The 12586-nt window shown below is 37.5% G+C and overlaps 1 protein-coding gene across 17 annotated transcripts in view; it reads right to left on the reverse strand.

Moving 5' to 3' along the window:
* Nucleotides 1-229: 229 nt before the first annotated feature.
* Nucleotides 230-12586, reverse strand: part of Cep170 (centrosomal protein 170) — an 84908-nt gene continuing 72551 nt past the window's right edge. For 9 of the 17 annotated variants that reach the window (XM_006496948.4, XM_006496947.4, XM_006496943.4 and 6 more), the window contains 5 exons: nt 11077-11247; nt 10239-10327; nt 8686-8779; nt 8002-8053; nt 230-7139 (listed from right to left, as the gene is read on the reverse strand). In XM_006496948.4, the coding sequence (XP_006497011.1) occupies nt 6838-7139; nt 8002-8053; nt 8686-8779; nt 10239-10327; nt 11077-11247 (708 nt within the window). In that variant the 3' untranslated portion in view covers nt 230-6837. The remainder of the gene's footprint in view (nt 7140-8001; nt 8054-8685; nt 8780-10238; nt 10328-11076; nt 11248-12586) is intronic. The other 8 variants (XM_017321736.2, XM_006496945.4, XM_006496939.4 and 5 more) reach the window with 2 other exon arrangements.

Consider the following 12586-nt stretch of genomic DNA (forward strand, 5'->3'; position numbering starts at 1 on the left):
GCTTTTCACAGAAATGGAAGGGAGGATGCTTAACACAGCTACTTAGAAAGTTTAACGTTGAAAACCAATGTAAATAAGGCAGCAGGAGCAACACATCGCCCTAATGAATGCCCAGTTGTTAGTGCTTTTAAATCTTCGTATCATGTCCCCTTTTGCTGATTACTTTAAGAAACACTTCTAATAGCTCACAGTGGAGCATGTCCTCCTGATGCACCGAGGATTCAGAGGCAATCTTTAATCACCGTGTTTATTTCATATAACATTTTCACATAGGAATGAAAAACAGCACCCAAAACCAGACGTCTATAACTTGCTCCCCAAATGATGATAGATATAGGACATGCAGATGTCCAGTGTTGTCTCTTGTTTGAGGAAGGGGCAGTTAGACTCCATGTGGTGTGTACACCCGTAATCTTAGCACTTGGGAATGAAGGAAGGAAGATCACGAGTTCAAGGCCAGCCTCTGCTGCATAGTGAATTGGAAGCCAGCCTGAGCTACATGATACCCTGCCTAAGGAAAAAAAAAGTTAAGTGGATTTTAAAAACTATAATCTAACAGAAAATGTGGTACATTTACACAATGGAGTACTACTTAGCTATTAAAAACAATAAATTTATGAAATTCTTAGGCAAATGGATGGATCTGGAGGGTATCATCCTGTGAGGTAACCCAATCACAAAAAACCTCACATGATATGCACTCACTGATAAGTGGATATTAGCCCAGAAACTTAGAATACCCAAGATACAATTTGCAAAACACATGAAACTCAAGAAGAAGGAAGACCATAGATACTTCTATCCATCTTAGAAGGGCAGAACAAGACACCCATGGAGGGAGTTACAGAGAAAAAGTTTGGATCTGAGACAGAAGGAAGGACCATCCAGAGACTGCCCCACCTGGGGATCCATCCCATAAACAGCCACCAAACCCAGACACTATTGCATATGCCAGCAAGATTTTGCTGACAGGATCCTGATATAGCTGTCTCTTGTGAGGCTATGCCAGTGCCTGGCAAATACAGAAGTGGATGCTCACAGTCATCTATTGGATGGAACACAGGGCCCCCAGTGGAGGAGCTAGAGAAAGTACCCAAGGTGATAAAGGGGTCTGCAACCCTATAGGTTCCTCTTTTATATTTTATTTCCTTTTTTATATTTTTCCAATCTCCTATCTGTGCTCAGTGGCTACTGGCTTCAAGTTTCCTAGAATTATATGAGCTAGGTCCTGTTCTCTGCTGGGTCAGCTTCTTTCTGCATGTTCTTAAACTGATACCACCACATATGTCTGTAGCTGGCTTATTCCTTCCCATTGCTGAACAGAACTTCATTCTATGACTGTGTAATTGCTTCTTTGTTGGTGAACACGGATTACATTTCTAGGTTCTGGCTATTATAAATACTATTCCTATAAGCACTGTGTATGCCTTTTCATGGATGAGAGATTCCTCTTGCAAAGTAAATGACTGCATTGTAGGACAAACTACAATTTTAAAAGGAATTTATACACTATTTTCTGATACCATGGTACCATCTTTGTCTTAAAAAAAAAACCCTCCTCCTGTTATACGTTATGAAGGTTTTGTTGTTTGTTGTTTATTTTCTCTGTGTAGCCCTGGTTGTCTGAAACTCACATTGTAGATCAGGCTGATCTCAAACTCACAGAGATTCTCCTACCTTTGCCTCTGGTGTGTGCCATGATAACTGGGCACATTATGAAGTTTTGCAGGGTAACTCAATGTCAATTGGTGTTTTTCTTAAGAGACTCAGTATACAATCATGGACTGGCAATGGAGCACAGATATGGCAGTTCACCCATGCATCCTGTGGCCAACTCAAGTCTGAGGAACTGGACTGAGTGCAGTGGGACTTCTTTTGGTTACCGAGGAGGCTCTACTCAAGAAGGAAGTAGGCAAAGTCAAAGCTCTGGAGACTTGGGGGTGGGGCATAGAAGCTGTAAACAAAACGATGTAACAGTGTTTGTATTAATCTCATTCAAAACTTTTTTTTTTTTTCAATGAAAATCTATTGCCACTACCCTGAGTATTGTAAAGTGACACTGGAACCCCTATGCTATTTGTATCTGCAAGAAGCACTGGCATTAATTCCTCCTCCTCCCACCTCCAAGTAGTTTTAGCTGCATCTCACCTAGTCCCAAGGGATAGTTCCTCTTAATTCACCTTGTCCAGGGATATGTGGGAAATGCTGCAAGCACATTTCTGGTGACAGCCTTGATCCAGGGCTACCAGTTTTCTGTCACAGTTCTGGCTTTCACTTTTAAAACAAGAGGTAGTTCCTCCACAGACAGAGCTCTCACCATTCAGCTCTGTAGGACTCAACATTCAGCTCTGTAGGAGCTGGTTCACTCTTTCATCTGTTTATAAGAAACAGCAGGATTTCCGGCTTCTGTTCCAAAAGAAGGACTTTTTCTGGGGCTGGGGCTGTGGCATGTAAGGGTGGTTGAGTATTGGGTCAGCTTGCTCAAGTTTAGCAGCTCTTTAAGTTGAAAACTAGTGGTGGGTGACCATGAACAATCTGAATACATAAGTCAAATCCTAATTGGACTACTGGGGAAACTTATCCTCTCTCTCTCTTTCTTCTTCTTTTTTTTTTATGTTTTTTTGTTTTGTTTTGTTTTGTTTTTGTTTTTGTTTTTTTCAAGACAGGGTTTCTCTGAATAGCCCTGGCTGTCCTGGAACTCACTTTGCAGACCAGGCTGGCCTCGAACTCAGAAATCTGCCTGCCTCTGCCTCCCGAGTGCTGGGATTAAAGGCGTGCACCACCACCGTCTGGCAAAACTTATTCTCTTATTGCAGGTTCCTTCATCTCTAACAGAGAAACTCAAGAGTCGTGGGGATAATGCAGCTAACACTCTTGGTAAACTGCCCAACAGGGCCGTACTCTTTTCTACATTTGTGCCTCAACTACCTCAAATATGAAGCAGTTGAATTAAATGTAATATCTGCCAATTCTAGATCTAATACTACATACCTTAAAACTACAAACGTCCATCCACTTCAGAATAGGACTTTGCAATAGCTTGAACAGTATGGTGAAACTAAGAAGATTTCAGGGAACAAATGTTTACTGCATGTTTCCGTATGCATATGAGCAATGCAGAGCAGTGAACATTCCAACAAGCAATGGCTCCAGGTGGCAACATCAGCTACATATAGGCATCAGCAAGGGACTGGCTTTATGGTTTGGGAAACTGCATTTGGAAGGGAGGGGGGGGGGGAGAAGTGATTTAGCTCGGCTCAGGGAACTTAAACAAAACTTTGAATATACAGCTATGAGGCTCAGATATTCCTTCTAGATTCCTGTTGTACTGGCCACTCTCACATTCAAATAACATAAAGGTTTCCCAAACTTAGACATGTTGTGGACTATTTCCTGGAGATCTGTAATTTGCATGCAACTACAGGTCCAACAGAGTATCTCAGACATGGGTGGTACCACCACAGCTCTGGGGAGCCTCTGACCGTGTTTAAGACCTAACTGGACTGTGGCATAGCAGGTGTCAGTGAATCAAGAGCACACAGGAAAGCAAACAGGGAAGAGAAGGGCTACAAAGTTCCTACAACCTGATGAGAATGAAAATGAATCAAAAGGAATCTGAGCATACAGAGCAGTGTGTATTCCCTTTAAGATCAGCCAAGGGGCAACAGGAGTATGACTTATGGTACTAGAGGAAAATGGGCTTTTCACCCTCTCAGTGTAGGATCAAGGACCGTTTACTTCTGATGAGTATACTGCTTAGTATGTTAAGACAGTAGCTACAGAATGGATTAGGTCTGGGCAAAACTGAATCTGATGGGTTAGGCGACTTCAGTGAGTTTATATATAAGAACCTTGCAGTGTTTTTGAAGCATTATTTCATAGTCCCTTGAACTACAAGAACCTTAGATAAGATGAAGCTCTCATTTTATAGATCAGAGTTGAAGGACCACATTCACAGGAATAGGTCTGGATCTCAAAACATTCAACTGAAATCCCTCAAGAGTTGTTCCTGCCAGAGACACAGCAAACAGGTCCAAGGACAAGAAGGAAGTTAGAGGATGCAGAAGCTGAACAGGATGTCTACCCTGGAAAAGACAAGGCCAAGGACACAAAGGAAGTTCAATGGCACAGAAGTATGGCGTTCTACCCAGGAAACACCTGCAGTGACGTAAGAGAAGTACATACACATGTGTCATATGAAGAGGGGAAATGAAAGTATACAAGACACTTGCTATGGTATCAAAGAAGGAAGTTTTGTGAAGATGTAGGTAGGGTCTGAGGAATGGCAGGGCTGTGGGTAAACAGTGCAGGGTGGAAGAGCAGGCAGAAATTATACTGAGAAGCAGCATGTAACAGGGTTAGAATATGGAAAGCCACACAATCAAGCTGTGAAATTCTTGCTATTGATTAATAACGGAGACATTCAAGACTCTTGAGACCCACTGAGAATGAAAAAAAGTCTAAATTGATATTTTTTAAATTGAAGATGTTCAAGATATTTAAACTTCTCCTTTGTTTCCCCGATATACTACTGTCAGAAAGCTTTTGGATGACTCAAGGCTGACTACAAATAACTTGTGTGTGTGTTTGTGTGCATGCATGTGTGTGCTTGTATGTGCACATGCACACATCCATGAACATATGTTACACTAGAGTATTAAGCTATTGTATTACATTTGTTAGTAATCCATTAAGAATACTGTTTTGGATGATCATATAGTTATTAAAACTGGAAGGTTCCTTTATAAAAAGTTGTTTGGTAAATTTATAAATGAAAATATATCACATGGTAAAAGACATGAAATCTATGATCATTGCATAAAGTTCCAGAAACACTTTATTTAAAAATGGAGTTGTAAATGCATAACAAAATAAAGTAATAAATGTAACAAAAATAAATAAGGAGAATGTATTCATATAAAATAAAAATAACATAGTAAAAGGCCAAATGTTTATAATTGAACAAAACTGTGTAAACAAACAATAACGTAAGTAGATAATTTAATACCTTCTTAGACTCCTTATCTTGTATTCTTCATGTAGATAGACTCAGTACCAAACGTTAACTAAAGGGGGGAACAATCATGATTATTATGCATAACTTTTTCTTGAAATGGACTGACCCTGCTTCGATGTTTTGTTTGTTCCTTCAAAGCATCTCACTTCCCTTTTACATTTGTTAAAATCCTTTTGAAGTTTTACTTCATGAGAGCTGTGAATTTAGCTTTACAAGGAGAACAAATCCTTTTCTGTTTTTTAATTTAAAGAAAAATATGAGATCCATTACACAGCAGACTTATGTTTTACATCTTACAAAAACATTTTGCATTTTTATTAACTGATCCAACATCATAGGATTTCTTAGATCCTAAAAAAAAAAAAACCTTGAAGAGCAGTTACCTTTTCCTTAAAACAAATGTAGCGTAGGTTATTGCTAAGATATCAAAGACCACATCACAAAGCTGCAGTTTACTCTTTATAGACTTAGAGCCTTTGAGTAAATCCAGGCCTATTAATATATTTAAAAGAATTAAGATTCACCCAAATTATAGTGTTCTGGAAACACAAAAATAATTCCTTTATTTAAAAACTTATTGAAATGTGAGCTTACTGGAAAGAAAACAAAACAGTAACAAAAACCAAGTTTAGAGAAGATATTTTTCACAGGCTTTCTTTTTAGTAGCGATAAGCCCAAAGCCTTAGTCGTTGTTGCTGTCTTGCAGGGTCCTTACAAATGTGTAAGACTGACAAAGGGTTACTATGGACCTACAGGGAAACACAGAAGCAATTCAATGACTGGGAGTGCAACTATCAACTACTCTCACAACTACTGATCTTCACGTCTCCTAATGAAGAAAAATTAACCTCATGATCATTTGAGGGGCATTTCTGTAACATAAAAACTTGGTAACACAGGACAAATATACATGTTCTTAATTTTAAAAATATACTCCACCTAAACTATCTGTCAAATTTAACCTTCCTAGCAATTTAATCTAAAAGGAGAGACAAAATCGTATTTCCTTAAAAAGAAAAACAGAAGAAAAGAAAAAAAGGAAAAAAAGAAAAGTGCCAAATAGCTTTGTATGAAAAGTGGAGTAAAACACTGTGGGGTTAAAACAATACAGTATTGTCAACTTCCTATGTACAAATGTCAGTCCTTAGTGATATATGCATACGCCCATCTATCACTCCCAGTAAATCTTAGTGCAAACATAATAATTAATTTCCATAAACCCCAAGACAAGTTACTTAGCAACAGTTATAAATCACACTATGTTGGAAAGTCTTAGAACGCAGGACGGCTGCTGTGGAGGGTCTGCTTCACTCTACAGAGCAGGGCGGCGCTGTGTCCAGTGACTGTGAGGAATAATATAAACCCTAGTATTAAGAAGCAAATTGAAAGGTTTAACAATCTGTACAGCGGGTGCCAAAGTTCATCTCAGGGGGCAGCTTGGCACAGGAGACACAGGGGCTCAGAAATGTGGATATTTTAGTTTGTTTGTAGGTCACAGCATGGCTTAAAACAAACAAACAACAACAAAAAAAAACTATGAAGGGAAAGGATGAAATGATATGATTTCATCTGAAAATCACAGAACCACAAAAGGCGAAGCCGATATAAGCTGCCTCTGCTGAGTGTGCTTCAAGTGGCTGTCTGAGTGGTTTGAAAAGACTGGTGTGACACATTAGAAGTAAAAATAAATAAATAAATCAAGAAGACAAAGATAACAAGATTGTTGCTGACCAAGCTCTCTTGTTTTGTATGTCAACATTATGCTGCTTCCAATGCCCCTACTTACTCCATGGGTAATGTCTCTAACAAATAAGGAAACGTCATTCGTGTACTGTAACATCCTCCTCTTCCCCATCAGGGTTGAACCTATTGAAATGGATACTGAAATCAGCCTCAGATTCAGCATTCTCAAACTCAGTGGAGGCTGCTGCTGCCACTCCCGCAGCAGCAGGGTGTAGGGCTCTAGTTTCTGGTGGGCAAAGTGCTGGCGTCTGACTAGGGCTGCTGTGGTTATTAACAGGGCTGGACTTCTGTTTTGGTGGAGATGGCAGGATAGCATTGGGAAATCCCATGTTGTTAAGAGCCTCCAAAGTCCCATCTGGGTCAATCATGGCATTTATCACTAAAGGAAACAAAAAATAAAGAGAGGTAATTCTGTTTTTAGCAAGATGCAGATATGAATACTTCTTATCATTAATAGAGACTTTAGCTAAAGTAAGCTAGTAACCTCTAGTTAAGTGAGCTAGATCTAACATAACCTGGTTCAGTAACCAGTGGTTAAGTCTACATTGTAGACTATACATATCTGAGTGCTTCTCCTAGGACTCTGCAGTCCATACAGACACTTTAGGTGACTGCAAACAGTGCATGGAAGGGAAAAAGCCAAGAGCTTTCTAAACTTGCTTTTACCATCATAGAGGATTACTAAAAATACTGGTTATGTTTTCAACATCCAGATTTTTATCAAATACAAATATCAACAATTGTTCATTATCTCTATGCCAGTTGTGGCGGCCTCAGAGGTGGAGGAGGAGGATCAAGAGCTCCAGCAACTTGGTGAGGTCCAGACCAATCTGCATAGACCACTTCCGATAGAGGGAAACAACAAAAAGATTTTACATTGGGAACTATCTATATCTATGTATCCATGTTTATGGGGCTAGGAAAGAAGCCAGGGCCTTACACATGCTAGGCAGATATCCTAGGATGGAGACACATCTCTAGTCCTTTATATATAGAGTTGTAAAACTTCCCTTTATGAATAACTTGGATATATTCAACTCTATACTTTTATAAGTACTGGTTGATATATTCAGTCAAATACTGTTTCAATAATTAAGAATGTAAGAAATATATTTTCAGAAATGGAATACACTGAGCTGGTCTCAAACTCAATCCTCTGGAATGCTGGGCCTCAGGCATCCCAGAACCCCGCACACTACCTTATCCAGATGCAGCACTACTTAATCTAGCAGTACATTTACCTTGCAACTGTTTTTCAACTCTTTTAAGCTCCTGTAAAATAGAAGAAATCTCCTGTAGGGAAAGAAATACCCCAAATTAGCTTCTTACCAAATTAAACCATTCTCCTGTTACAGCAATGCAACTCTATGGTACTGCACTCGTAGCTACACACAAGACATCCATCAAGCAAGATCCAATTTATAATCGTTAATAATGAAATTTTTTCAACAACAATAATAATAAAATTTCAAGGCAATTTACTAATAAAGAAAGGACAGTTTTGAAACATCTGTTCTGATTAACTTTGCAACATTTTAAAACTGTGCCTTTGAGGTTTTTTTTTTTTTTAATATGAAAAGTGAAACATCAACATAGGAGAAAAATCTGATAAAACTGTGCCTTTAAAATAGAAATTGTATGTCAATTTAATATTTAAGTTCTAAATTTAAAGCTGCTTCTTTCATAATGTAAAGTTATCATGTGAACAAGATGCATCACAGTAACTAATAAACACAAGATCCTCCTTAATGCTCTTTGTAGCCTCGAAACAACAGAGACTTTAAACACCACTGGATGGACTGTAGCTGAATCTATGCATTTATACAGTCTTTTAGAATGTAAACTAACAAATATTCAAAACTATGCTTTTCCCTACAAATGAAGCCATGCAGCTGAAATGTTTTAATCTTGAAAAACCACCATACCATGCTTGAAGTTTTAACGATAGGGACTTCACTTTCAGCTCTTAGCTTGTTTTCTATGTCATCCCAGTTCCGGTCTTTGTCTTTAAACAATATTCTACAGTCAAAAAACACAAGCATTTCAAGTTCATGGTTTTGTTGATGATATCAAAAACTACATACATAGTTTGTGTAATTTCAAAACTATATTAAGAAAAATAATCATTCAATGAACTCAGATGTATAATAGTGAACACTATTGATTCAAGCTTGTGAAAATCTATTAAAAACATAACTCAATAGGTACTAAAATGTCGATTGCTGTCAATATGCAGGTGAGCGCAGGAGTAATATAAGACTAGAGTCTATGATTGGACAATGAAAAAGGAAGGTGGGGCTGAGAGTTTCAGAGACAGGACAGGAGAGAGAGAAAAGACAGAGAAGATGGAAGAACAAGAGTACAAACCCAATCCACCTGGCTTTCAGTAGCCACAGGTAGCTATGAATATCTCAGAATGGACAGAATAATATAGGACAATTTGTACAATCTAGGTGGGCAGCTTATATCAGTAATTAGCTCTGAGTTCATTTTGTGGGTTGAGAATTTACTGATATAAATCTGACTGATAAATTACAAGTCTCTATAGTTTTGATTTCACTGGGTTATAGGGATTTGTGACAGCTAACCACGGGGGTGGGGAGTGGGGGTGAGGAGTTGGCTGGGAATGTGAGCAGGTTCCACAACAAGTGAACAGTGAGTCAGGTGGCTGTATGCCCCAATTTCAAGCAAATACTAAGGACCTATCAATATTTTAGATACATTTGAAAAAGTAAAGGTATTCAGTTAATAAAAAGCCCAAGATGTAGAACAAGTGATCAGGATTCTGTCTGTTGAGACTTGAACTTAAAGGGAGAAAAAAATACATATAGCATGCTAAATAGTGTATGTATAATGTAAATATATCTTAAACATTTGGAGTTTTGAACCTGGCTCACATACTGTTAAACACTACTAAAATTAAAGAGGAAAGCAAATGGTACAAATCTCACTTTAAATAGGGATTTAAAAAAATTACATTATTTGTTTATTTACTTATTTATGTTCTGTGCTGGGAATCGATTGCAAGGCCTCACAAGTGACAGGTTGGCCCTGCGATTAAACTGTCACAGGCTTTGGCCTCTATCACCAGCCCTGGTAGCTACTTGTTTTTATTAAGAATGTGGACCTATGGCTGAACAGTCTACATACATTTTAATCTTTAAGGCTGCTGCATCATAGACTTCCAGAGTCGTAACAGCTCAGTCTAACACCTTATCCAAAGACACTAGAGTCCAGTCTGAATAAAAGAAACCTCAAGAGTTTGCTAAGTTTAAAATATTTACTAATATTTTGTGAAGAAAGAAAATGGTTTTAGTACTAGGAACTGAAAGTGTTAGTGCTCTTTATATCTGAAGTAACTGGTAAGAGCAGTGTAAGAACCCACATCAGTGACGTCTCTAGCTCCTCACAGCAGTGGCCACAGGTTTGAAGAGAATGGACAGGAAACAAGAAGTAGAGATTAGAGAAACACAAGTACCTGATTTTCCCAGCTGTTTTATCAATGGATTGTCTAATCTTCCTAGAGAACTGAAAGACTGATGACAATAGCAGATTATCTCCCATGACCTGAAACAGAGAAAAAGTGTAGTAACATATAGTTATTGAATAACTCCTAAGAACACTAGCAGCAATTCACTATACTCAAACTATTGATGCTAATTTTAACTTAAAATATACGGATGATGTAATTATTCCAGAGAGCAGAAGAAACATCAACAGAGTTCCTTTGTTAAAAAAAATTGTCAATGTTCCCTATTATTTTGGTCATCCCATTTTTAAAAACAACCAATTTTATCCTCTTTAATTACTATCATGACTCTGCCTCTCATATATATAATTTACATTATCATAAAAGGGAAAATGGAAGTAGAGTACTATATTATTTATTTACTAAATAATACAAATACAAAGATGAGAAAGAGAGCAACCACCAGCTCTTCAGAGACAAGTGAGGGAGTAAATTGTCATGATGGGTGTTGATATTGCCTCAGTTCAGAATGGGGTAAAACTAGAGGCTAGAGGCCAAACCTGAGTCCTGGGCCAGAGCAGCAGTAACTCTTAAATGCTGGGCTATCTTTCAAGTTCCTTATTTTTTTAAAGGATTAGTTAAATAGTTTTAACAAACACTGGCTTTTAGGTTAACTTAGAATTAATCTTGACTTGTATCCATTACTAGTTTAGTTTGAACAACTCTTTCTCTTTAATAACAAAATAATGAATTTGGTACCCGTGAAGTACCTGGAACCTAACATTAGCTAATATGGCACAGCAGAGATGCCTCTTCGCCATCTGTTCCAAGTCTGCAGTTTACTTACTTCATCCCTACTCCAGGTTCTCCGTCTTGTAATTGTTAAGTGATCAGGATGCTCGGCTGGCTGAGGCCTCGAGTCAACAGACCGACCGTTGTTTCCTTCTGGTGTTTTAGAATGAACTAATGGAGGTATCTTTCGGAAGTTGAGACTTTCATCAAAAACACGATCAACCAACTAGTGGGACAAAAGTAAATCCTTATGAGAACAGAATAGTGAGAAGTGTAGAAATACTGGTACTATAATTTTTATGATTAGAGAGAAATTATTTCATTCTCGAACAGAAGCATGACATCTTCAATAAACCAATTACTTTTTAAATAAGCACGCCAAATAGGTCTCTTCTATAAAGTAGATGTTCATCTATGCTAATCTTATTTTCAGGGTTGAAAGTATTTAACAATTGTTTTCATGATGTTCTCCATAGGGAAAAAAAAAATAGATGCTTTACGAGAAAAACCCTGGGCCATGGAGTGGACAATGGGTTCACTTTACTCATACTGCCTTACCAGCACAAAATATTGTTTCTTTTTCTTTTAGTTTTCTATCTTGTTTTTTTTTCCTTTTTTCCTCCCCAAATCCAGGTGCTAAATTTCTTCACAAGATACATGAATGGTAAATTCAATTAAATTTATAAAAGGAAACAAAATTAATCCATATAGTAAGTATTTTGTCTTAGTCAAACTTTTAACAATGATAGAGAACATACATCTTCTGCCAGTAGCACTAATGTCCTACCATCTACAGTGCAGACTATGGACATGCAACACCAAGTAACAGGTTTACCGACGAAAGAATAACTAGGGTAACAGTCTTAAATAAAACAAAAGGGGAATGAAAGTCTATTCCATGAAATGTTTCAGTAATTCTACCAGGGCTCAGTGAATGAATAACCATGTTAGGTACAATTCAGTTAGAAAGCTGAGAAAATAATATCATTTAAATGTACCAGAGACATGTGTATGTCTTGCCACCATGAAGATCCTCTTGGTTTTGTTTTTTTTTAACCAACAAAGACAATTTTTATATACATTTATAATTGATCAGTGTGGTAACAAAACTCTACACAATTAATGAAATATCATTTATTAAATTAGAAAACATACAAACAAAAAATACACAAGAAGTGACCATTAAGGAGCTTTATAAGAAAAAAAAATGAGACAAAAAGCAATGGAAGAAAAGATTATCAGCACAATTTGCCAGGATTAAATGTCCAAAAGGCTAGGCATTTTTGGTTACTATTTATAATTTAATAAATTGAAGAAGTCGAGTTATCAGTATGAGGAACTAGCAGCATTTTTCTATAAAGTAGCAGACAGTAAGTGTTCTTGGCTTTGCAACCCTACGGTCTGCCTGAGAACTCAAGTCTGCATTGCAACACAGAAACAGCCACAGACAACAGGTAGGCAAACAAGAATGATTATACTGCAACAAAACTGAAATGTGAATTTAAAATGATTTTCATGTTATAAAATCACTATTCTTTTTATATTTTCAATCCTTTAAAAAAACA

This window comes from Mus musculus, chromosome 1 (genome assembly GCF_000001635.26).
Source record: "Mus musculus strain C57BL/6J chromosome 1, GRCm38.p6 C57BL/6J".
NCBI classification, from domain to species: domain Eukaryota; kingdom Metazoa; phylum Chordata; class Mammalia; order Rodentia; family Muridae; genus Mus; species Mus musculus.